Consider the following 26,864-nt stretch of genomic DNA (forward strand, 5'->3'; position numbering starts at 1 on the left):
CTTCAAACCATGAAGAGAGCTGATTGGATGCTAGATGTGTGCAATGACAACAACAAGGCCTGAAACATGTGCTAAGGTCAACTTCTTCAGCTGGTACCAAAACAATCCATTGGAAGAACACTGGGAATGCCTGAAAAGTCTTTTGAGATAAATCAAAGGAACCATCTATATGCAACTAAATTATGGAGAAGTGAATCTGATTGTCTGTTACAACTGTTTGGAAATACTGTCTGTTGGGCTTCTGCAGAGGCAGAGTATGTAGCTCTGGGAACAGCTGCTGCTGAGTTGCTCTGACTGAAATACTTGCTGAACAGCATTCAAATTGTACTCCAGCTACCAGTTTGTGTATTCAAGGATAATCAGTCCTGTATATGCTTACTGAAGAAATGGGAACATCACCAGTTGAGGCACGTCAATGTTAAATATTGCTTCGTGTGTCAGCTTCACCACCACAAATTAATCACTGTTGAGCACGTGCATTTGGAGGACCAGATTGCAGATATCTTTACCAAAGGCTTACCAGCACCTAGATTCATTTCTTTGAGAAGCTTGTTGGGTTTGGCTTAATTTTTGTTAATGTTAAATATAAAATCATTGAACAGATGAAGGGATGTTGAGAGTGAAATTTCAATGCTTATATCTGTGATTTACATAAAATATCTTCATAGATAAAAAAGCTTTGCTACCATTGTTATTCTGTGCTCAGTTGCCTTCAGTTATTTTTCAATTTAATAAAACCAACTAATAATATATGTTGTGACTGTTATTTAAGGTTGAGAAACTGAAAACTTATCATTTGAGTGTTATTTAAGTGTGAGTCATGTAAATGTTATTTAAGGGTGAGAGACTGAAAATTTATCAAGATCACATCTGATTGTTTGTCTCTGTACAAATGAGGGATGTCTAAAAGATAAACTGAAATTTAAATGGATCCCTAGAAGCATGTAACATTCAGTGTATAGTTTTTGTCGAGTGCATGTACCAATGATGTCCCCTCTTCTTCAGATGAGACACCATAACAGTCACCAGTCCTAGAGGAAAGCTTCCTTGGCAGCAAAGATAAAAGTGCATCTCTTACAAAGAGCATCACAATGTAAATGTGAGAAAATTGTGGGCTTATTTGAGGTAGCAAGTGCCTTCCAAACTGACACACACAAGAGCTATAAGTAAAATTTTAAATATCCTGTGTTTAGTGATGTCTCATAGAAGGAACTTATGAATCAACCATTGTCAGGGAATGATTTAAAGGTTGTACATTTTTAACTGAACTGTGACAGATTTAACCTGTGAAAGACATTACATTTTGTAAATGGGTTGTATTGCCAAGGCAGACAAAAATTTTTACACCCCTATAATTTGTGATTTTTTTTTTTGTGATGACTGGGTGTTGTGTGCTGTCCTTAGGTTAGTTAGGTTTAAGTAGTTCTAAGTTCTAGGGGACTGATGACCATGGATGTTAAGTCCAATAGTGCTCAGAGCCATTTGAACCATTTTTTGGGGATTTTTTTCAGAAGAGATCCAATTTGTGTTTGCCTGTCTATTATATCTTCACTAGTGGTCATTCCAAAACAGGAACAATTTTCTCAGAACTACTTCACTTCATGACTACAAAGAATTTGTGTAACATCCATCCATTTTATGTGATGTAGACTACTTTTTTAGTTTTCATTCAAATATTTTCATTTTATTTTAGCTTCAGTTTTCTGAAGTAATGAAACTTCATGATTTAGATTTATTCTCATGTATGTATATGTCTGTAAATATGTATGTGAAACATGCAAGAAACACATGAGCTACCAAAAATTACTCTGTATGTTACACCTCATTCATCTAGTAATAGAAATTATATTAAAACATAAAACAAATATCTCAGATAAAATTTCATTATTGGGACTTAAAGTCAGACAGAAAAATGTCCTTGCAGTTGTTTCATCGAGACCGCACAGTTGGGAATCTAAAATTGGCACACAGTCACGGAATTCATGCAAGTTTAGGAAACATGGAGGCAGTGCTACCACTAACACACTCCTCTATGCCTGTACCCTATCATAGACCAAGTTGACTAAGTAGACTTCAACAACAAAATGATTCCTGCCAGCTGGAAAGAGTTTGGACTCATGATACATCTACACTTGCAAATGAAAGAGTCCAGTAAGTGTGAATAAAGAAAGCTTTTCAGAATTAGGTGGCTGAACCCTTTGAACAATGCTACACAGAATTACATTTTATCCACTCACAGGCAGCTGAGATGCAAGGTTTACACAGATAATGTGCAATAAAAATATAATATAAATAATATAATATTCACCCATGTCCAATATAAAAATAGAATTCTGGATCATGGATTAGCAGAGGATTAAAATATTGTTTCATTTTGTTTTTGTAGGTTTCGTTATTGACTTCATATCTGGACCAGTGTCATCAGGTTTCACATCAGCAGCTGCTCTCATGATTGTAACATCACAGATGAAGGATCTGTTGGGAATCACAGCAGAAGGCAGTACTTTCATTGAAGTATGGAGAAGTCTTTTCCACAACATGCATAACACAAAACTCTATGACAGTGTTTTGGGTACTGTTTGCATTGTGGTGCTGCTATTGATGAGGGTGAGTTGTTACCTTGTGATCAAATAATAGGAACTGTAGTGTGATTCCACTATTAGCAAAGCCCGGACATTTATTATTTTAATTGATTCAATGTTACTTCTCTGTGAAATGTTGCATTTTGTGTCAGTCAAGCAAATCAATTTTTTGTCTTGTTTCACAAAACCTTATTACTTTTGTAAGACCTTGGTTATGGGTTGTAGGTCATTTTCCTGAGTCAGTTATGTACTGGAAAATGAGCTTATAACCTGCCACTTCTATGGTAAAAAAATAATTAAGTTTTCTGAAACAAGGCAAAAAACCATTTTGCTTAGTAAATACAAACACTTTTACAACAGCCCAAATTTGTCTTGTCATCTCCATAACACCACTGGAAAAATGCTGAATTTTCCATATAGTGTGCAGGAAATTTTCATATAATTTGTATATAAAAATAAGTGAGAAGCATATTTATTTCTTGTTTTGCTAGATAATTTGGTATCACAGCCAAAACCATGACAGACTGTCACTTCATTCTATATACAAAGGGTATTCAAAAAGCTTTGCAAAGTTGTCTCAAACTTTTTTTTTTTTTTAGGAGAATGACATTTTTTGTGCAAAACTTCTGAATGTCATTTGTATAATGTTATGTAATCAGTATTCATGCAAGCACTATAAAAAAATAAATATTAACCTACTGATGATGGCACGAACATGTTGGAACATGTTTGGGAGATAGTATTCTTTAAAAATGGGTTTCTCAAATAGCAGAATGTGACAATACTTTCATTTTGTACATAAAAAAGAAATGTAATCTGATTAACAATAGTATCGTATAGTTGCATATGTAATTCAGTATCTTAAGAAAACATCTTTCTCCCCATCTAACATCAATGCAGCAGAGTTTGCTGCTAGGAAAACTATTGCTGTCAGTTCTTCACATTATATTTGCCACATTTACTCTAAATTAATGACAAAATCACTGCTAAATGATCTTCAACTATCCTGAAGTACAAGTTGCAGACAGATGCGGCAGAATGACACTACTGGCTGGAATGCTACATGGTACACCACCCATGGTACACTGCCCTTGCCATTGCAATGACCTTTTTACTGTGCTCCTGAACAAAGCAAATGGCAGGATGTGTATTAACAAATTGAACTCTTAGATTCTTATTTTTAGTGCTTTACATTAATCATCACTTATGGACAAATTTGATTGTTACAGGTACTGGCGAATTTTAAAATAGGACCAAAAGAAGATGAAAACAAGACAACCACCCACAGGATTCTAAATAAAGCTATCTGGCTTATTGGGACGTCTCGTAATGCTATCCTCATGGTTATATGTGGCATCATAGGACATCAGCTATCACTCTCAGGAGACTCACCTCTTAACCTAATAGGTTTGTTTTTAAATTCAGAAATGGTAATTTTCAATTCTAGAGCACTAATAATAACTGTTTGTGACTTTGACTAATATGTGAATTTCCTTTTTATTTAGGTCCCATACCTCCTGGACTTCCACTTTTTCAGTTACCACCATTTACTGTGACTTTAGAGACAGCAAATTCCACAGTCACATATTCATTTGTTGAGATGTGTTCAAACCTTGGGTCTGGAATTTTTGTTGTACCTCTTGTAGCACTACTGGAAAATATTGCTGTCTGCAAGGCATTCTGTAAGTTCAGGTTTTGTTGCACAATATTATTTTATTTTACCCTTTTCTTCAGCCGTACTGAAAGGCCTTTGAGTTACATTATGACAGAAACAACTTTTGCTTAAGTTGTGACAACAGATATACATGAACAGAAGCAATAATATCACTAACATGCAGAATATTAGGTTGCTTCATCTAACAAAAGAAGGAAGAGGTTGGAAGAGACAGAACTATTGTAGTATTAAGTAGTATTCTTTCTCAGAAAAGACATGGAATGTTAGAGTGAAGAGACAGACAACAAAGAAACACCACCAATAGGTAATGCATATCATGGTTAGAGGTCTCTAGTCAACCCACTTAGCCTATTCTCAATGTCAGCAGGATCTGCAGCCAAAAGTGTCCAATTTCACACAGCAAGTTTGTATTAACATACATGAGTCTAATGCCTTGTTCATGATTGTAAAATATATTGTGGAAGGCATTTACTGCAATATGTTGTGGTAACACTGAAATTTGGTGAATGGTGTTTGACTGTCTGAAATTCTTCTTCTTGGTTTGGGTATGGACCACTACTATTTTTCAATACCAATTTTCTGTATCAATGGAATAATGTTACTTGCCACAATGCAAGAACCATCTGCTTGATGGGTTGAAGAAAATTAGGCCATCTTGTTGGGTGACACATTTCAAGTCCCAAACCTCAACCTGAAAATCATGTAACATCTTAAGGATAAAATAAAAATTAAACTATGGAACATTCAGGATGCAATAACAACAGTGTAATGAAAAGGATAGATTGCTACTCATTATACAGAGGAGATGTAGAGTCCAAGACATGTACAGCAAAAAGACTGTTATGCATTTAAGCTTTTGGCCAAAAGCCACCTTTCTAAAGTAGAAAATACACTCACATTCACCACATTCACACAAACAAAACACGCACACACATGACCACTGTCTCTGGCTACTGAGGCTGGACTGCAATTGCAGTTTGGCCTTGGTGGCCAGAGGCAATGCTTAAGTGCGCCTGAGTTGTGCTTCCATGAATGTGTTTCTGTTTTGTAGTTTAGAAGAAGGCCTTTGGCCAAGAACTTAAACATATAATGATCTTTTTGTTGTGCCTGTCTGCTACCCAGTGTTTCCTCTATATGATGTGTAGCAATCTATCCTTTTCATAATATTGTCTCTAAGATGAAACAGTCATTTGTGTGCTATATATATTTGTCCAGAATATGGCAATACCTCTCATCACCTGAATTATGGAAAAATGTAAAAAAGAAAAAAATCCACTTCCAGTATGTCAAAACATAGAGAAAAAGACATCCCAGATACTCAACACTATAATATTGACAAACAAGTTTTTGTATGCTGTTTGTTACATGGTTGGTGTCTCTCAAATGACAGGATCAGTTTCTGAAGCTTTGATGACATAGTAAATATGTACATAATAACTTACAAGTGAGAGACAAGGTGATCAGTAAGTTAAAAAATGAAGAGGAAAGACTGTAAGTAGGAATGAAGATGGACAGCAACAAAGACCAACTGAAGAAAAAGCTTATAGAAGATGAAAAGATGCAAAAGAAAGAAAAGACTAAGCAAAAAGCTGAAGATTGAAAGACAATTATTAAATCATGTTTCCACTAAATCAATCACAATCCAACAGTCACAAAAGTATGTTTACCCTGTGATTATCTATTGCCCATTTTCTCTCATTAGTTCTAATTAGTTCACCCTCCACTCTTCTTTGGAAAGGCAACTGACAACTTCAGAGGGTATTCTCATTTGTCTTTAATTATCATCATTCATGAGTCTATACACATGATTACCAGTATTCAGTTATATGAGTTAAACAGTTATTTCATGCTTGCAGTGTCCATGAAAGCAGGTGTAGCATTCCAAAAGAAACATTTTTTTCCTCTTCTGGATTTATTCAGAAATTAACACTTTAATATACTTGAGCTGTAGGAATAATTACTATTCTGTGGTCAACATTTTAATATCAGATAGTAAAATCTTTACATTAACAAACTTCATTGTGTGACCTATTACTTTAAAAAATGTATTATTACATACAGAACTTATGATGTAATAGGGCAAGAATGGGGAAGGAAAATGGCCACATCCTTTTCAAAGGAGACATTGTAGCACATGTCTTGACTGATTCATGGAAACCATTGAAAGTCTAAATTTCAACGGTCAGGCACAGACACGAAGGGTGAAAGCTCTGTGCTTTTATCATTAGATATGAATCACATGATCCTATAGAACAAATATGGGGAAGGAAGTTGGCCATGTCCTTTTCAAAGGAACCATCCTGGCATTTGGCTTGATTGATTCAGGAAGCTATGGAAAACCTAAATCTGGATGTTCAGTTGGGAATTTAAATCCCACTCCTCCAAAATGAAAGTTGTGGGCTCTAATCACCGTGCCAACTAACATTTTCTTTTTTACAGCAATGGATATTGCTACTTGCATTTGTTACATATTCAGAAATTTAAGGAAGCACTTGTTACATGTTTCCTGATATATGGTGAAAATTATTGAAAGCATTTGGCAATACACTTTTTCTTTCAGTTTCTGTATCCTCAGTCATTATTATTCCTCAAACATTTTTAAAAGAATAAATTTTAAAAATCTAGTCTGTAGTACTTACTGTTCACATGTGTTAACATAAATAACTAAATGAATTTAAATAAAAAAAAACTGTTAGGTTAGTCTGTTTTATTTTTCAGCTAATGGTAACCCTACAGATGCCACACAAGAACTACTTGCCATTGGTATTTCCAATATTGGTAACTCATTTGTCCAAGGTTTCCCAGGAACTGGAGCTCTAGCTCGTAGTGCTGTTAACAATTCCAGTGGAGTTAGGACAACACTTGGAGGGCTTTACACAGGTGATTGTGCTTTAAATTCAAATGATACATTGTTACCAAAACCTGTTCAGCAGATGTATAAAATGCTCCATAGCAGTCACAGCGAAGATTTTACAGCTGTTTACTTTCTTCCACTTTGTTATCTTTCATTTCGGTAATTTCCTTATTTATTTATTTATTCTGGTAACATTTTTATTTTATTTGTTTATTTTTTATGTCTTAGTCAGATTTTATATAATGGGTGTTTCACTGAGGGAGATCCACAGATCACATAGCAAATTTACTGGCTGTTGGCTACTGGCACCTGTCATAAGATGGCTGCTTGCACTTCCCCTGAACTGGGTGAAAATTATGATACAATCTGATTGAATTAAGCTTACATTTATTTAAGTCAGTTGCTCAAAATGATGTTCCTCTGTGGAAAGAACACCTTCTCAACACATTATGAAACACTCTCTGAATTTTGGCTTTTGAAATTTGGAAAATGACTAGCCAAATCCTGTCTTTGACTATATGGAGATTGTTTGCATATACCTTATCATTTAACATTCCCCAAAGATAAAAATTGCATAGAATTACGTCTAAAGAATGAGAAGGCCAACCAACTATCCTATCACCAAAAGCACTTCATATTAACATAATAGAGCACTGTCAGTATGTGGTCTTGCATTGCTTTGTATAAAGTAATCATAAATCTCTTCATTAGGTGCTAGGTCTCTAAACAAAGTATTCAGTCTGTTATTCATACACCTATCAGAAGTTACTATTTCATGGAAAAAGATAGGTCCCATAATTCATCTTGAACTAACTGCACAATTCAGAGGCGATTGCTAAAACTGATGAGGACTTTCAGAGCTCCAACACTGATTGTTCTATGACTTTACATACCCTGACAAGTACTGCCATGTCTCATCAGAAAAAAGAGCATTTCAGAATCAACCTCCCCATCCTGCACAAACAGTAACAGCTAGTTGCAATAATGATGTCAAGCAACTGCATCTGAGTTAGCCAGCTGATGCACTACTGTTACTTTGTATGGTTTCAGTGCTGAGTTTGTGTACAGTGTGGTGAGGAGATGCTACTGACACACCGGTCTGAAGTGCTAACTGGTGCAATGATTTTCTCAGACTTCTTTCTGGGACCTCTCATACCTCATCTAATTAATTTTCAATTAAAACACTGAGTTCTCTAGACCTCTGCTTGTCTAATATGGATCCAGTCTCTAAATTTCTTCACTAATCTGCACTCATTAAACCACTGGGAATGCACATGCTAGGAAATTTTCGTATGAATGCAAGCTGACATTCCACAAAAGATTCTGTTTTTACATAGTTCAACACAAGAAACACTCGTTGATCCTTTGTGTATACCATAGAAAATGAAAACTTGACAAAAAACTCAAAGGAAAACACTGATGCAATCAATCATATGGACAGGAAAGTCCCAGACTGAGCACAGGCATCATACATGAAACACTCAGGGAAAGCACTTGCAACCATCTTGCAGCAGATACAGGGGACAACAGCTGGTAAATCTACTGTGTGAGCAGCCAGTTTTCCCAGGCATTCCACATGAGAAATTGTATTGTCACAGTTACCTAACACTATTGGTCTTGATATTTTGGCTCCTTACTTAATTGAAGGATTCAAAATGCAAAAAATAATTGCATTATGTTTGAGACAAAGCTGACGAACTTCACAAAAATAAAAACCTGAATCTGAGATATCAGTATTAGAGATATATATGGGCGAAAGAATTAGTATGAATAATATAATGGCAGCTACATCATTTCTTCAGAGAATCACTGCCTCATTTAAGTGGTGAAAGACTGCACATTCCAGGATATATTCTACTATTATTCAGTGCAAATTATTATCATAGCCAGGGAATTTGCTCTTATTTTACTGATGGTTGTCTTGTTATCAAATTCTTACCTACACTACAGTAAAGTAAAGAATATGTGGTAATACCTTCTAGCATTCAGTTTATGATGATTCACAGTTGAGATAAGCAGAGATAATTTTTCATGCAGACCAACTCCCATATTTATCTAGCTACCACTAGTGCTTACATGAGCACCAATTATGGTGATGACTACTTTGAACTAATGATCATAACATACAATAAGTCATTCATTAATTGGGTAGCATTATGAGTGATCATCTCAGTATGCAGTTATTGATAGGTCAGAAGAAGACTTCAACTGCTAGGTGAAGAGATGAGTAGAAGAAGCTTTACAGTCATGACTTGACACTTTTAAACCCACTTTTTGTGCTTTAATTATTACGGTATATTGTGTTTTGGGATGTACCTGAGGCAGATTCTGAAATATTCTTAAAGATCAAAACTGTCAGCATCGCTGTGATTTCAATGTGGATACTTGGTATAATTGAAACTGTAAAGGCTGGCCAGTGGCATGACTGGTGAGCTTATTTTTTCAAATTGTGAATGAAATTATAGTAAATGAATATGTATCATCACTTTGCTGTGATTCATTGCCTCTTGAAAAGCTTTCTATTCAATTTCGACATATCTGGGACTCATAGCCATTGAAAACACAATTACTGATTTAATGTGCATTGGTATACTGGCAGCTGACATTGGATGTCATCACAATAAAAGGAAATTCAGAATCATAAAAGCAGTCAGGCCATGAGAAGCTCTACAATTATGACTTGGCACTTAAATCCACACATTTTTACTATAGGTATTAAAGAGTATTGTGTTTTTGCATTAGATTATCATGTAATGGAGGCAGATTCTGAAACATTCTGAACAGTCATTCTACAGTAAGGAACTATAGAGGAAGTCTTCATATTTATAAGCTGTGAAAATTAACAATGTTTGTGGATTAAATGCATCATACCTTGACCAACTTGTTTGTCTCTAGTGTGGATAATTTTCATCAACAAATTGGAGAACTGAAGCTATAATATGACTAAAGTAATATATTATCAACACATTGAAAGTAATATTGTAGAATTTAACAATAGATTTGTGGGAAATGTGGTAGTGAAGGTGTGACAGAAGAATAGAGACATACCACAGAGATACAATTTCCACACTATTTATTACTGACCAAAATGTACATCACTTGTGTAATTGTTATCATCATATGGAGTGTACTAATTCTCCTTGCCTCCTATAGCAGCAAAATCCCTTTTCTCCAGTGACAGATGATACACCACAACAGAGAAACACACACCTTCTCAGCCCCCCTCCACCCCCTGTAGTGCAGAACACACATGAGGAGAAAGAGGCTGCCGTGAGATGTGGTCTGTCAGAAGTGATGTAGACAATTGTGTGATGGTGGATGCAGTGGAAGACATGTCGTAATCAGCAAGAAAGGTGTGCTGAAGGGAGCAAGGCATGCCCAAAGCCCAACACAGGTGGTGCATCTAACGGGTTCCTATCAACAGCATTACCAGATAAGGAAGTAGTCTTAGTGGCATCTTTAATTTGTACTGGTCTGGCAGCAGTATTTGAAGAGGGAGGCATGTCGGCAGCATTTCCTTGCATTGTTGTGTCCACGGGAGGTGTTTCAGGGTCTGTGGCAGTGTAAGCTGGGGTGGAAATGGTGAGTGTACCATTTACTGAAAAATGGGAGGTGAGTCCTGCCATGTCAGCTTCTGGTGGGCTAGGAGTAGTGTGAAAAAGCTGTGTGTGATGGTGCTGGTATTGTGTAATGTGACGGACATGTCATCAGGCAGAACATCATGGAGATTCATATGCACTTGGAAATTAACTAACAGATTCATAGGAGGTGGTGTGGAAGTAAGTTTGTTTTCCAGCAATTTTCAATCAACAGTGTTTGTACCTCATATCAGAACTCGATATGGTCCTTTAAACGGCAGTTGTAGGGCATATTTCACAGTGTCTGTACGTAGCGTCACATGAGAACATGTAGCCAGGTCTTCATGAATAACAATTTGTTGTGTGATGTGATGGGAGACGGTAGCATATGGATGTTTTGTATATGTGTGCACATGAGCACATATAAGACTGGTAGGTCCTGATTTGTGGGGACTGTTTCATGTGCTACGAATTCAGGGAATTGGGTGAGGGGCTCACCGTATAGTACTTCAGCCAGCAACACATCAAGGCCATCTTTATGTGCGATGCAAATACCCAGTAGAACCCATGGAAGGGCCTCCACCCACAACTCTCAGCGGCACAGGGGAGCCGCTTTCATCATCCATTGTCGCCATTCCATGAGGTCATTGAAATGGGGGGGGGGGGGGGGGGGGGGTAGGCAGCTGTGTGGAACTGGTGGCATCTACATAGGTGACAAAAGTCATTGAACAGTTAGTATCTGAACTGCCAACCCTGGTTCAATGTTAACGAGGTTGGGCAGGTGAATCTGACAATCCAACTCTTGAGAAATGTTTTTGCTAATGTCTCTACTGATACATCGGAAATGGGCATGACCACCACCTATCAAGTCACACGATATCACTGACAGAATGTAACAGTAACCATATGATTTGAAGAGTGGCCCTATGATGTCAATGTGGTGTGGTGGCCAGTTTTTGCTTGCTGCCATTGAGTGCAAGTCTGGTCCCATGGCACACTCCTTTTTAACGTTACAGATCATTCCATGATGAGGCATATGGTAGGGTACCGGCCCAGGTATGCAAGGTTGTGGAGAAGGTCAAAAATTGTTCTGTCATACAGCTCTGGGATGACTAGTCGAACCTGTCCATCTGAAACATCACACCAAACTTCTTTGGTAATGTGGGGTAGTGTGCATTGTTGCAATTGGAGTCTGGTGTCTGGTATGTTAAACAACCTGTGGAGATCGCCATCTGTTGCTTGTGCATTTGTGATTCTATTCAGAGGTAGCAGTGATATGGGAAAGATAATCCACCAAAATATTATCAGCACCTCTAATGTATTGCACAAAGGTAGTGAACTGTGCTGCAAAAACTAGGTGACAGAATGTCCTGTGCAGAATCTGCCAATGGGTTGTGGAATATGTTTGCCAATGGGCGATGGGCTGTATTTACAGTAAGGGGTCTCTCCTCAGCATCATCTTGAAAGTGATGAACTGCTTCATATATAGCTAGTAGTTTGCGATCAACTATGGACCATTTTTTCTTGGTATCAGTAATTTTGCCTGAGAAAAACCTGAATAGCTGTGTGATTCCACTGATTTCTTGCTGTAAAGCAGGCCCAGTAGCTTGATTGCTAGCATCGAATGCAGTAATTAGATGTGCATTGGGCAATGAGTGGACGAGGGTCATAGGTGCAACAGGTGTTCTTTTATTTTGTCACAGATCATCTGCATTTGCAGTGTCCAGTCAGAGCATCATTAGATGTATTCTTGCCATGCAATGCTTGTATGAGTGGTACTAAAGTCTCGGTGGTGTGTGGCAGTTGTATCCTGTAGAAAATTATAATCTCCCAAAAGCTACACAGCTCTTGGTAGTTGTTTTTGGGTGGGAGGAGGCATATCTGTTCAGTTTTCTCAGGAGTAGGACACACACTGGATGCATCATGTGTTGTACAACAGAGGTCACATGGGGTTGCTGAAGTTGGCACTTGTCATCATTTAGCACATCTGCCTGAGAGAACAGGTTATCAAGGACATAACACAGGTGGTCATTGTGGTCTTTCTCATTTTGCAAGATGTCATCTAGATAAATGTAACAATAAGGCAAATTGAACAGTACACGGTCAATAAATCTTTGCCTTGTCTGTGCTGTTTTTTTTTTTTTTTTTTTCCAATCGTTAGGGCATGTAGAGGAACTCAGAAGGGCCAAATGTATCAATTATTGCAGTTTTTGATATGTTTTCGGCTGCCATCAGAATTTGTAGGTATGCTGTTTTGTAATCGATGAAATTGAAAATTTTTGCCCCAGACAAGACATAGGAAAAATCGTGCAGCTCCAGAACAGAATAGCTGTCAATGACTGTAGAGGGATTGTGATAGCAGCAGTCACCACATAGGTGCCAAGTACCATTCCTTTTAGGAAATAGTTTAATTAGGGAGGTCCAAGCACTGTCTCATAGCCTGACTATACGAGCTCATGAAAGACTGTTCACTGCAGCTTTAGCTGCTTTAAGGTTGTGGGGATCTAGACAAAGGTGGCGACAACAGAAAGGGGGACCTGGAATGGTTGTAATGTGGTGGGCTGTAGTACCCCGCATGGCACAGATTATATGTGGTCTCATGCAGGAGTATGGAGTGAGTCCAGAAGGCAGGATGCAATGTGACTTGCCATCGCTGATAACATAACACAGCATTGTTTCAGGAGTGCACTGAAGTGGAGATTGTGATCCTTCAGTAAGCTGAAAAGTGTCCATAGCAGCAGCACTGTGGTAGTGATCAGTGTTGATGTGGTGAAGGTCATCAAGGTGCTGTTAAGCTACATGTAGAGATGTAGAAAAATCCACAATTAGTTTCTGTAGTTGTTTATTATTGAGGCATGTGACCTGGTTTTCTTGGCGTAATGATGAACACTCAGCTGCCTTTAAGTGTAAATGGTTGAAAAGTGCTTCACTCTGTAGCTTCAGGTCGAGTGGCGTGTCAAGCAGAAGCACTGTGACCAAGGTTGTTGCTGTGCCAGCAGGTAGAGTGTTGCTGACCACACAACACATTGACTGCTGGCCATCCTGTCATAATAGATGGGTATGATTTAAATCTCACAGTATTTGGTAGAGTTGGAGGAAATTGGCTGCCAGGATTGGTCCAAATGTCTCTGCCACTAAGAGTGTCCAAGGTACTTGCGTATCTGTTCCAAGGCTGATTGGTGTCATTGGCCATGCACATTTGCAGCAGCAACAGTGATAGTGTAGCAGCTGCAAGAACAGGTTGTAGAGTGCTCACATCATCCCCAGTATCAACAATGAAATATTTCTGCAGGCACCTGTCATGGACAGATACTTGGCAACCATCTGCCCATTGGAACACTGTATTGGTGCCGTTTTGTCGTGGTGTGCAGAAGTGTCTTGTTAATTAAGAGTGGACTGGTGCACTTATGTCAGGTCACTGTTCTAGTTTGGGTAGGTCCAGGGTTGTCTGCAGTGCTGTGTGTACTGCTCAAATTTGGTTGTGCAATCAGCAGTAGCATTGCTGTGTGTTGGTTGTGGAAGCAGGCAATGCACTTGGCTCCTGTATATACACAGAGTTGGGGCAGCAGCCAACCAGTGTGGGGGGGGGGGGGGGGGGGGCAACAACCTCAGCTGTCATGGTAGGTGACTTGACTGGTTGTATACCCAAGCTGTAAAAGGAACCCGGGGTGGTAGAAGCGGGAGGCACTGACCAGTTCGGGTCAGTACAGCAGTTGTTAGGCAGTCCTCGGCTGTGCAGAATGTCAGGGTAGCTCAGCCATGATTGTGCAAAATTGGTTTTGGTGCAGGTGCACTGGGCATTGACTGCAGCATAGGGCTGTTGATCGTTGATTAGAATGTGGTGTTGTAATGGTACCTGCATTCTGTCAGTGAGTTGAAGATTAAACTCTAGAGGTGCCTCCTCATGCGCTAATCTTGCTGTCTGCATGTTCTCTGGCAGTTTTAGGAGCAAAAGTGTCCATAGCAAATGATTAGGCAGTAGTGTTGGATCAATTAGAGCTTGCAGGTGGCACCAGACCAAAGGCAGCATGCTATTGCCCAAAGTAGTCTCATTGATGACAAGGTCTAGCTACTATTCAGGTGTGTGTGTTAGTTAATGTAAAAGTTGTGTCTGAGCAGTTTAGTATTTGTGAGAAACTGGAATATCATAAAGCAAGTCACTAATTAGGTCCATACTGTCTCTGAGATGGTTAAGAAGAGTGGATAACTTCTCATCATCCCCAATGATGCCACTGGCTGACATCAAACACTCACTGAGGACAAACCACATCTTGAGAGAATCTGCACAGAACAATGGTAGATTCAGACAGTGGTGGATGCTATGATGGCTGTCAGTGGTCTGATTGTAAGGCACCATCAGGAGGTGCGTGTGGCATGGCGTAGGACACATGGGAGGTGCAAGAGTGTTTGAGAGTGAGATGGGCAGGAAATGTGGCTTCACATAAGGAAGTGCATGAAGAGGCAGTTCATGTTGTGGCACAGTTGACATTGTCATCACATGATGATGTATGTAGAAGTTGGGTTGCTGTTTGTAGAATGGCTGTGCATGTGAGTGAAGTTCATGGGCCAATGCGATAGGTATGACTCTCCCAATGTTAGATGTCTGAGACAGTGTAAAATGTATATGAGACTGCGCATGAGGCTCTGGCACCACAAAGAAGGAAGGCGTGATCCATTTATTATCAACCGGCACAGGCAGTATGTCATGGAGTTCATGCAGAGTCATTCACAATGCAGATGACACAGATGTGATGTCACTCAAACTGGGAGTCAGCAGTATCTGACCTTGCCAAGGAGAGACAGTGAAAAACACATTCACGAAGTCCATAGTTGTTTTTGGTGCTGGGTGCGAGTGATGCACATGCAAAGCACAGTGCTGGACTGGAAGGAGTCAGTTGTGATGCAAGGCATGGCTTGCACAGCAGGGTGTCTTAGTCTGTCTCTCAGGACTCACATTTAATGGCAATGGTCGAAACTGAATTTGGAAAATAGGAATGCACTGGTACTGAAAGATGACGTAAACCTTGAACCCATGGTCTGCTAGCAGATGGATGATGAAACAGAGTAATGGAATTGTATGGTGTAGGCATTGTTGTTCAACTGTAATGGCACTGTGGGATGCAATGGTCAGAGGCACTTAGGTTAACATTTGCTCCGGAAGTGGGCAGCCATTGTTTATTGTTGTTCTCTGCTGCACTTTTCTCTGAAGTACCAGGAATAGATTCACTTAGGGTCAAATCTGGAATGTTTATCAATAAGTCACTCAGTAAATTTGGCACTTGACATCAGCAGCAATGCAAGGTTGGTCCTAAAATGTGCCGAAAAATTAAGGCATTGTCACTATGTTGTTCAGCACTGTAGTACTCTCCTAGCTTTGGTGGATATTAAGTAATTTTGCACACAGAATGTTTGTGGAATTAACGAGCACTTGTTGAGAGATGTTGTCAACATTGCCAAACAAAAGTGATGTTGTACTATTTGTAACTTCAGTATTGTTCAGGTGTAACTGACGCTTCGGATTTTCGATTTAACTATAACATCACAGTGTGACGCAGAAAATCGTGGTAACTGCTGGGAGGAATGGGGTACTATCGGTGTGATAGCAGAATATTCACACATAATAGAGGTATAATTTCCACACTGTTTACTTCAGAGCACAATATACATAACTTGTGTAATCGTTTCAAGCACAGAGTGTGTACTAACTCTCCATACTTCAGGAATAATGATCTTCCTTTTCTCCAGTCAGAGATGTTACGCTGCCATGTATTTATAGAGCCAGTTGATGAGTTTTTGCATTTAATGCAGTTTAGGATAATAATCAGATAGGCAAGCAAAGAAAATAAGCACATGGATGGGAGAACAAACTGAAGTGAAGGATATTATTATAGTCATAATAGCGATGATCAAAACATGTAGTAAAGAATGTAAGTTGTAGATGGTACACGGAATCTCTTCATTGAATTCAAGAAATAAGAAAAGAATGAGAAGATGATCTAAAAGTGGGTAGGTGATGTCAACTAAAACAGCGGAGCAACATCAATCCTACTAGTGAAATACCATAATGCATAGAGATATTTGGATGAAACTGTCATTTGGAAGTGGTTGCCGAATAGCTGATGATGACAAAATTTCCACAAAGTAAAACAATGCATATTTTGGCTTATCCCATTCAAGTTACAAAGTAAATGAATCCAATTTTTTAACTGAATAACATCTTAGTTTTCCATTTCTGTAGGCCTACTTATTTTGTTTTCAATTGACAAACCCGCCACTTACTCTTATGTGGTATTGTTCTGCACTACTTTTACAGGTGTATTTTAGACAAATAGAAAAATTGCTGTGGGAAGTTAAAAGATGTTGCTAACAATCTTCTATTTATCATTACTGTAACTCAATACTAAAAAATAGTGTTTTGTAAATAAATGAGATGTTTCAGTTTGTTATATACTGCATTACTACCCTATAAATCTGAAATGAAGATGGCAATCTTCCACATTTGTTCTCTTTTCTTCACAGGACTTCTGGTGATTTTATCTCTTCTTTTTTTTGCTGATTATTTCTACTTTATACCAAAATCAAGTCTTGCTGCCATAATCATAGCTGCTGTGATATTTATGGTAGAAGTCAAAGTTGTGGTCCCAATCTGGAAGACAAAGAGTAAGTATTCACATGCTAAAATATGTTAATTTATCTATCAATGTGCAAAGGAAGACATACAATAAGAGTTTTAATCATGTATAAATGAATTAATTGTTTAATTAAAAATGAAATCCAGAGCTTAAGTCCATCTGCCTATATGTCTGAAGTGTTTTAAAAATTTACCAACAGGAAACTATAAAGAGCTGTGTCATGAAAACAAAAGTAATGACTCGAAAATCAAGTTGCTGGGAACAAAATATGCACTTTGACTAAAGGCTCATAAATTTGCCTTGTTCTTGATTAGATCAGGGAGTCAGATTGTGGTTGACACAGTGACTTCCCTGTATTTAGTCAAGCTGGAGAAGCAACATTTGATATTAATATGTGTGCCTCTTATCAAGCTATAGTATGATCTTAAACTCAATATGAAATCTGTTAACAAAGAAAATGTGTTAGTTGAAAACATTTGATTTTATATACTGATTGTCTAGTAAATCAGAGGAGACAGTAACAAGCACTGTAGGATAAGCATAAAAGCTTTTATAAAGAAAAGTAAATTCTACTGTGAGACTGTATTATTGGTTCCAAATGTTAAGATCCTCACAATAGGACCATTGTACAAACATCATATACCTATTCTTCAATATGTCAGATATAGTTAATGCTGACAATATCCTAGGGTTTCAAAGGTTCACATAATTGTGTTTCAAATTAGCCTAAATTTCAGTAATATATTTTTCTTTCATTGGAGCTATGATACTAGTGAGAATTATCATTGTTAGTAAAAAAAGATACAACATATTAAGTTCTGTGTATTCTGCAATTGATGTTAACTCAAAATTTAATATATTTATCAATGAAGTTACAAGTCTCTTTGAAGAAACCTTTCCACAAAATTCAGTGAGAGAAAACCTGTTAAAATCTGGAAACAAGCCATGGATTACTAAAGGCATCAAAATTTCTTGTAAAACAAGAAGAGAACTACATGCAGCAGCCAAGAGATCAATTGATCCCAGTAGGAATATGCACTATAAACTCTACAATAAAGTTATGAATAAGACCATACAAGCAGCAAAGAACATGAGCTTGAAGACAGAAATTGATTACCCAAGCAATAAAGGAAAAACTTTTTGGAACTTTGTAAAGAAAGAAACAGTTTCTAGTGGAAATATCCAAATAAAATATGAAGGCCATCTTGTTAGCAATCCAAAAATAGTTGCAGACACATTAAACAAACATTTTTTAACGTTAACGGAAAAAATAGGTTTATAAAGCTCCATCAACCAAGCCATCAATCCTTCGAAAGCCAGAGTACCTAGCTCAGTACAACACATGAAGGTAACAACAGTCATTGTTCAAGAAATTGAAAGAGTTATTAAATCTCTGAAAAGTAAAAACTCTACCAAGATTGAAAATATCTCTAAAAAATTATTAAAATACTGCTGCAGCCATGTAAGTAAAGTCCTTTGTCACATTTTTGATACATTACTTAAGCAAGGAATAGTTCCTGAGAGGCTTGAGTATGCAGTTGTAAAACCATTGTATAAGAAGGGAGATAAGACAGGTGCTGCTAACTATTGGCTAGTATCACTACTGACAAGTTTTCAAAGGTTTTAGAGAAATTAATGCGTGCCAGGGCAGTTAATCATCTCAGGGATCAATATATCCTCAGCGAAAGTCAGTTTGGATTTCAGAAAGGCTTGTCAAGAGAAGATGCAATATTTGCATTTTCTGGCAAAGTATTGGAATCTATCAACAAAAAACTAAAGATGGTTGGGATTTTTTGTGACCTAAGAAAAGCATTTGACTGTGTCAGTCTTTTACAAAAAGCTGCACATCTCAGTATAAGTGGCTCATCAGAGAAATGGCTTGACTCATACCTGTCAAACAGGAAACAGAAAGTTGTAGTGGATAGTCAAAATGCAGTCTCATTATCTTCAGAATGGGGTACTGTGACATGTGGAGTGACCCTAGGCTCAGTTCTGGCCCCCCTACTTTTTATTATCTTTATAAATGATGTGCCCCTCTGTAAAGAATATTGTAGATTCACCATTTTTGCTGATGACGCTACACTACTTATTGATAATTCAGTACATAAACTTGAGGAAACAGCAAATAAGGTTTTAAGAGAAACAGTGAACTGGCTTAATATTAATGGTCTTTCTTTAAATTACACCAAAACAAACTATGTTCAGTTTCACACACCATTCAAAGATGAAGAAATAGTAGTGAAAATAGGTGAGCAGATGATAACCAGGGTGGATACCTCAAAATACTTAGGCTTGCGTATTGACAGCAAACTGAACAGGTCAAGCCACATCATGGATCAGCAACTTACGCATTTCGCGTTGTTTCTTCTTATAGAAATATGGAAACCATGAAGTCAGCCTATTATAGTTATTTTTATGCCATTATGGAATATGGATTTATATTTTGGGGTAATCAGTCACTGGCTAAAAAAGTAATGTGTGCACAAAAATGAGCCATAAGAATCAAGTGTGGAGTCCATCTTTGGAATCATTTTAAGAAACTTGGAATCCTTACATCCACTGTGTTATATATATATATTCTCTTTGATGTGCTTCATAAGGGAAGAAAACTCCATTTTTAAACTGAATAGTGAGAATCATAGTCACAAGATGAGAACAAAACATGATATCCACTAGGAATAGGCAAATCTAAGTATGGTACAGAAAGGAGTCCATTTCCACTGGCTGTAGGATTTTTAACGCCCTCCCTTCAAGAATTAAGTGTTTGGTAGAAGATGAGCTCTTGTTTAAAAAAACTTTAAGGCAGCTCCTATTAGAAGGATCACTTTATACAATAGAAGAGTTCCTGAACTACAGTGTTTAGCATTTCTTGTATCGTTAAATGCAAATATGTGCCAAAATCTACATTTGTAATCCTAACTATTGTGTATTTTAAACACATATTTTGCAATGGATATATACGGTATGCATCTCCTTAAAGAAAACTTTGCTTAATGAGCAGCTTGTCCACTCTTTGGGGCCAGCGAGATGATAATGTAATGCTACATGACTGTTTCTAGGTTACATAAATACCTCTGTGAAGTAATTATGCTACAGTGTATTGGTTTCATTACTTGATTATAATCTGCAAAATTAAAATATTATTTCTTTCCAGAAAATGATCTTATTCCTGGATTTGCAACACTTTTTGCCTGCCTGATACTGCAACTGGAACTGGGCATCCTCGTGGGAATTGGCTTGAATGTACTATTCATTCTTTATAATGTTGCACGCCCAAAAATAACAATTGAGACAAAGAAAGTAAGCATTTACAAAAGTAAGCATTTACAGTTTGAAATATATTGCCTTATCCTCATTTCACTTAGTAAAAGTAACCTAACAAACATATTCAGACCAATACAAAACTTAAAACTGAATTCTGAGCTTCCAGAACTAATCTCATACATTACTACACCTTTAATATTGACAGGGGAAAATTTCACAAAAGACAAGATATGAAAGATGACAACTGAAATTCTAGGTTATTCTAAATATTATCAAAAAACATTTATTTGAGTACAATTTTGAAATGACGCACATGTTAATAAATGTAATGGAAATATTCAAAAGGATATAGAGCAAGGTAATTTCTGTCTCATCACAGTTTGTTGATAACTAACACAGATAGGAACAGTAGGTGTATGACTCAGGAATTAAGTTATGAAGGAATTATTCAAGAACTGACTAATGTATCAATAAAAATCTGCAAAACAGAATACCCAGATGAACTGCTGTGCAGATTACTACACATCTGCTGAAAAGATTTTCATCATAGATTATCAACATGTCCACCCCATTAAATGAAGATATAGGAGAAAGTGGGGATTTTTAGACACTTTAACTGGGAATGAAAATATAAGCATAAACAATGAATATAATGTAATTATAACAGCAAGAGCTGTAATAACTCTTAACACAGCTAAAAGTCACAGGCAATAAAGCAAAAGAGATAGAAGAGGAACTCACTGTAATGATACGGAAGATGAAACCACTTTAAAAGGAACACAAACACACATGTCTTTTAGGCAACTGAAGGTTAATGGGACCATAAAATAGGTGGATGCTCAGGATTTGGGATATTAGAAAGAAAGGAAGGAATGGAAAAAGAAAAAATATGGTGTAAATGAAACTCTGGTATGTGACAAAGCAAGATTTTATTGTAGATAACATTTGTTCTCCAAAGTTCCAATTCATATTTACCAACTTCAATTTATTTCTGGTGAGTCTAACATTTTCTTCCATTTCCATGAACATCCAAACTTTCATCTATTTGAAAATTAACATGAGAATATATTGTGCACATAAAGTAAGTAGCTTTTTTCCATGAATAATTACTTGTAGCATTTTAACAGGTTAACAAGATTCTCATTAATGATAAATTTCTCATTCATTTCAGACTGTAGAGGGCACTGACTACCTAGAGCTTACTCCGGATAGGTGTCTTATTTTTCCTTCTGTTGAATATGTACGCAACCTGGTGGTGAAGCAAAGCATGAGGAATGATATGCCTGTTGTAATTAACTGTTCACATGTATTTGTATCAGACTACACTGCAGCCAAGGTAATAAATTATTTTATACTTTCATTAGTACATTTCTGTGAACAAAGAGACACAGTTCAAGGACTGCAGTTTATTTGTGCATGAGCTACAATCCAAAGAGAGTGGGATAATAAATTAAAGCAGTAACCACATGAGGGCAAATGTACATAAATCCTCAAGCAATCTTGGAAGTGAGGAATAACATTCGCTTTGGTATCAATGTGTGAGCAGAAATTGTGGGTGACACATTTAGCACCATACCAGATACTGGTAATGTATTAGGTGGTGTTTATCTCCAATTTGTGTACAACAACTTAAACACACTACTGGAGAATATTATCCTTGCATAAAAACAATACATGTGCAGGTTGCCAATTGGGGAATCACCACAGTTGCTGTACCCCACATGACAGTACCTAACACAAATGTTTAACTGAAAAGGATGTCACGAACCGGCTCTACTTCTCAGGAAAAGTTAACTCCATAAGGACACCGTTACGGTGTGGCTAATGGCTGTAAAGTACTTTAGTAGAGCTGGCCATGATGTCTCCTTTGTTGATGCTGCTGTGTCTGCGTTGTCCATGTGGCTTCTTGTTGTCTAGGCAATGATTCCTTGGCTGCTTTGGGTCCAAGAAAACGTGCGGGTTTTTTAATTATTACTGGACTATCGAAAAATGATGCAGTATTCCACGGTTTCTTCGTATCAAACACATTTATTGCAAGAACTATATGCACAACTACACTCAACCGCGGCCAACACACAAGTGGCCGAAAACCTGTAGGAGACCAAAGATCACGGTCATAAGCTACAAAGAACATACAATTCCAATATCGATTATTGACCGCAACACCTAACTTAGTATTATCTTAAGCAAAAGCTTTTATAACACGACTTTAGTGTATAATAAAATAAAGTGACGTCTATTAGTGTATCATAAAATAAAATGACGTCTATTTGTCAGTTCCATTACAAGGAGCAATGAAAGATGTATAATAATAAATGGTAACCCCAATGAGCATCTCCTGTGCTGAAAATAAAATGCACTTGGGATAATTGTAAATTTACCAGGAGACAGACTGGGTGGCCATGTATTACCTCCAGGGGGCAAAATTCTTAGTGTAACTGCCATGTAAAAGTGGTACAAACTGTACATAACTTTTAAACCTGTTAGTTTGTATTTTAGGGAGGAAAGAGGGAAAAACAGTGATAGGTTGTAATGGAGGGGCAGGTACCTCAAATCCCAGATTGAGTAGAATGTACCTGAAACATCATGTTCCTAGGTTCCAGCATGAGAAAGGCGCTAACAATTATGAGAGCTAGTCATTGTTTTTGGTAATTTTTAAATCTGTCTTTTGGCAACACCTGAAATTTTGCCTTTGACACAGAAAAATTACCCACCATGTGGGAACTCACAGTTCAGTTGCTGAACATGATCATCATCAGGACTTAATGAATCTATGTGCCTAAAGGAACCAGAGGCCACCTGAATCCTCCCACTCAGCTGTACTTTCCCTGTAAAGTTGTAAAGTTGAGATGGGAAATTGCACCCACTACATTCTCACATATGACAAGCTACCTGGCTAAGCCTCTACTAACAGTCCTCCCTCTTCCAGTAATTGCGAGGTGTGTTTTTTTAATTAAGGTCCATTTGAACATAAGTAAACAATGAAAGGTTATTTCAAAAAAGTAAATTTATTTTCAGAAAGTACATTCTTCACTCTATTTTTCAACGTAGTTGCCAAGTTTGTTCAAACATGTATCATACCTCTCAACCAATTTTAAAATACCCTCTTCATAAAAACTTGCCACCTGCTCTGATAACCAAGAGTTCACTGCCTTTTCACATTGTCGTCATCATTGTATACATTGCCACTGAGGTGTTGTTTGAGGTGGAGGAACAGATCGTAATCACTCAGTGCAAGATCAGGACTGTAGGGCGGGTGGTCTAAAACTTCCCAGCCAAAACTTTCAAATAAATCGCAGGTCTGACCTGCAGTGTGGGGTTTTGCATTTTCATGGAGAAGGACAATTCCCTTTGTCAGCATTCTGCATCTTTTGTTTTGAATCGCTCTGCATAGCTGTCTCAGGGTTTGTCAGTATGCTTCTGCATTGATAGTTGCTCCTCGTTGCATGAAGTTGACCAACAAAACACCATGCCTATACCAAAACACTGACACCATGATTTTGCACTGGGACAGAGTCTGTTTGGTGTTCACCTTTACAGGTGAGTGTGTGTGTCTCCATTCCATGCTCTGTTGCTTCAATTCAGGTATGATATGCAAAACCCATGTTTCATCTCCAGTTATATTCTGACTCAAGAAGCCATCACCTTCTTCATAATAATGAGACAAGAACTTCATCTCACACTCAAATCTTTGGTTTTTGTGATCCTTTGTTAGGAGTTTCAGGACCCAACAGGAGCACAGTTTCCTAAACTTTAGGTGTTCAGAAACAATGTTCTAAAGCACTGACCTCAACATGTCAAGAAATTCATTTCACAGACATGTTATTGTGAAGTGCCTGTTCTCGCGAATCCTCGCTTCAATTGAAGCCACCAAATCATTTGTAATCAAAGAAGGGTGACTGGAGTGGTCATCATCATGTCATTCTCATACTTCGCAAATCTGTTGATGAATTTCTGCAGCAGACAGGTTCCTTGCTGACAAAAACCGTATTACTGAACAAACCTCACACACTGTGGGTGAGTTGGTAGTCTTAAACATTTTGAAAGCAGAAAACAGAACCATACAGATTAGCTACAGAGCTGAAATCATGCGCTTGTTGTGGTATGGGCATGAACTACTGGTGTCTACAACAAAATGAACCTTACTTAAAACACACACGTTGTACAATTTGCAAAACTTGGTTTCTGCTAGTAGTATTATTTTTTATTGTTGTAGTTTCTTATTTATTCCATAACTTGTTTAGCCTACCCCTTTTTGTTTTTTCTCCATCTGCTTTCCTTTTAGATCTTAATCACACTATGTAACCACTTCTTATTCTCTTTCTCATCCTGTCCTTCTGTCAGGTCAAAACTTCAGTTTGCTGATGCAGTGCTTATCATGGAACATTTTTTACCTCCTACTCTCTCAGATGCCTCACCCTTTATCAGTGTCTCATCTCCTCTTCCTAACAGGTGGGCTGCTCTCCAGCTGGGATTAGGGTAACCTGCCCACCTTCCTCATCTTCAATATATGCCCCTTCTTCCTCCCTATGACAGGAATTAACTGTTCCAAAATCTAATCAATAGTTTTTGTACATACTGTATATCAGAAATACTTAAGTTTTGCCTTATGTAGATTAGTTCTGGACAGCCATTCTATTTACAGTATACTCAATAGAATTCTACTTTTACAGTGATTCGCTAATCTTTTCCCTAATATCTTTTACATAATATAACTATTTATCTTTGTTTCCCAAAAACTGCCAATTTTTATGTAATGTCTCGCAGAGATTCACTCAAGAACAATAAACTTGTACCCAGCTATCTGATCAAATACAAACTTTGCTATTCTGAACCATATCCATATTACTTGAGTTACTACAGTTTCACTTCCATATCATTCACTGGGCATCATTTTTCTCAGCCACCTCCACAATTGTAATTGCTAAGACACACATATGCAGTAGTACTCAAATTTGAAGTTGCTGGTTTAAGTCATAGCATTGAAAAAATACTTGGAAGAAGTACTTGGCTGGCAAAATTCCAAAAAATTCCAGGTACTACCAACAGGCACATTTAATATTGGAAAAAATACCTAGTGTTCACAACTGTTAGTTCCTTCCCCAGTGTAGAATCCAGGAACCCAAGGTTCCAGGTGCCTCTTCTCAGCCACATCCTAAACCCATGGAATGATTTCAATCAAATGTGGTACATATATTTATTACAGTCTGGAAATAAATACTGTAGGGGTAAGGACCACCAGTCTCCCATTCAGGTGAGTGTGATGATGTGGAGAGAGAGGGGAGGACTAGCGGTTGGAAACACAGTGGTTGGGGGGAGGGGGGGGGGGGTAGGAGAAGATAAGCACAGACAGGAGGATGAGCAGATGGACAGAGATAGGGGAGGGGGAAATGGATGGTTAGAGGGGAAGGGAGATGGACAGAGAAAGGAAAGAAGAGAAGATGGGCAGACACAGGGGGAGGAAGAGACAAGCAGAGAGATGAGGCAGGAGGGGATGAACAGACGTAGGGGGAGGAGGAAATGGACAGAGAAAGGGAAGAGGAGGAGATGGACAGAGAGAGGGGAAGAGGAGATCAAGAAAGAGAGGGGTAGGAGGAGCTTGACAAATAGAGGGGGAGGAGGAGATGGACTAAGATGGAGGAGATGCATATGGAGCGAGGGTGAAGGAGCAGATGGACAGAGGGAGGAGAGGCAGATTGACAGAGAGAGGAGGCAGCAGGAGAAGGATAGAGAGAGGGGCACAAGGAGATTGACAGAGAGTGGCTGATGGAAGAGGAGGATACCTTGGCATCACTGGGTACTCAGATAGCCTTAAATAAAACTAGTTTGAGTGTGTGACTCTCTAGTTGTGTTCTTATACACACCACTGTTTTGGCTGCTGTTGCAAGTGTCATTCATTAGGGTGATGTATTTGGTCAGTACAATATAAAGATCTCATTTACAAACATTCCATCCTGCCACTAGGGTTGGTTGTTAATGAAGTCCATTTTCAATTCTGTAGGAGGAGTAGGAGGTGGAGTCAGTTCCCCTTTACTGAGAGTTATTGATTGATGGATGAGAAGCAGATGAGCACAGTGACAAAGCACTGTACTACTACCAAAGTGCTTGTTGGTGATGGAGACAGCATGTTTACTGCTGTCCCCAGTGGGGCTGCCTCATGAATGCTAGCAATAACACTCGACGCCTGGAGTCCCACTTCTACCATAGAATCAAAATCGGATTCAATAACATTTTTAGCACTTGATACTACCAACATAGTGAAATATCAGATCCTAATGT

General features: G+C 38.0%; 1 protein-coding gene across 1 annotated transcript in view; it reads left to right on the forward strand.

Moving 5' to 3' along the window:
• LOC126236075 (sodium-independent sulfate anion transporter-like) overlaps positions 1-26,864 on the forward strand; it is a 69,233-nt gene that overhangs the window by 33,156 nt on the left and 9,213 nt on the right. Inside the window, exons 4-10 of the mRNA XM_049945135.1 lie at positions 2,387-2,607; positions 3,812-3,989; positions 4,088-4,264; positions 6,976-7,137; positions 17,209-17,349; positions 20,476-20,621; positions 21,757-21,921. Coding sequence (XP_049801092.1) covers positions 2,387-2,607; positions 3,812-3,989; positions 4,088-4,264; positions 6,976-7,137; positions 17,209-17,349; positions 20,476-20,621; positions 21,757-21,921 — 1,190 coding nt within the window. The remainder of the gene's footprint in view (positions 1-2,386; positions 2,608-3,811; positions 3,990-4,087; positions 4,265-6,975; positions 7,138-17,208; positions 17,350-20,475; positions 20,622-21,756; positions 21,922-26,864) is intronic.

The sequence above is a fragment of the Schistocerca nitens genome, chromosome 2, assembly GCF_023898315.1.
Source record: "Schistocerca nitens isolate TAMUIC-IGC-003100 chromosome 2, iqSchNite1.1, whole genome shotgun sequence".
Lineage (NCBI taxonomy): Eukaryota > Metazoa > Arthropoda > Insecta > Orthoptera > Acrididae > Schistocerca > Schistocerca nitens.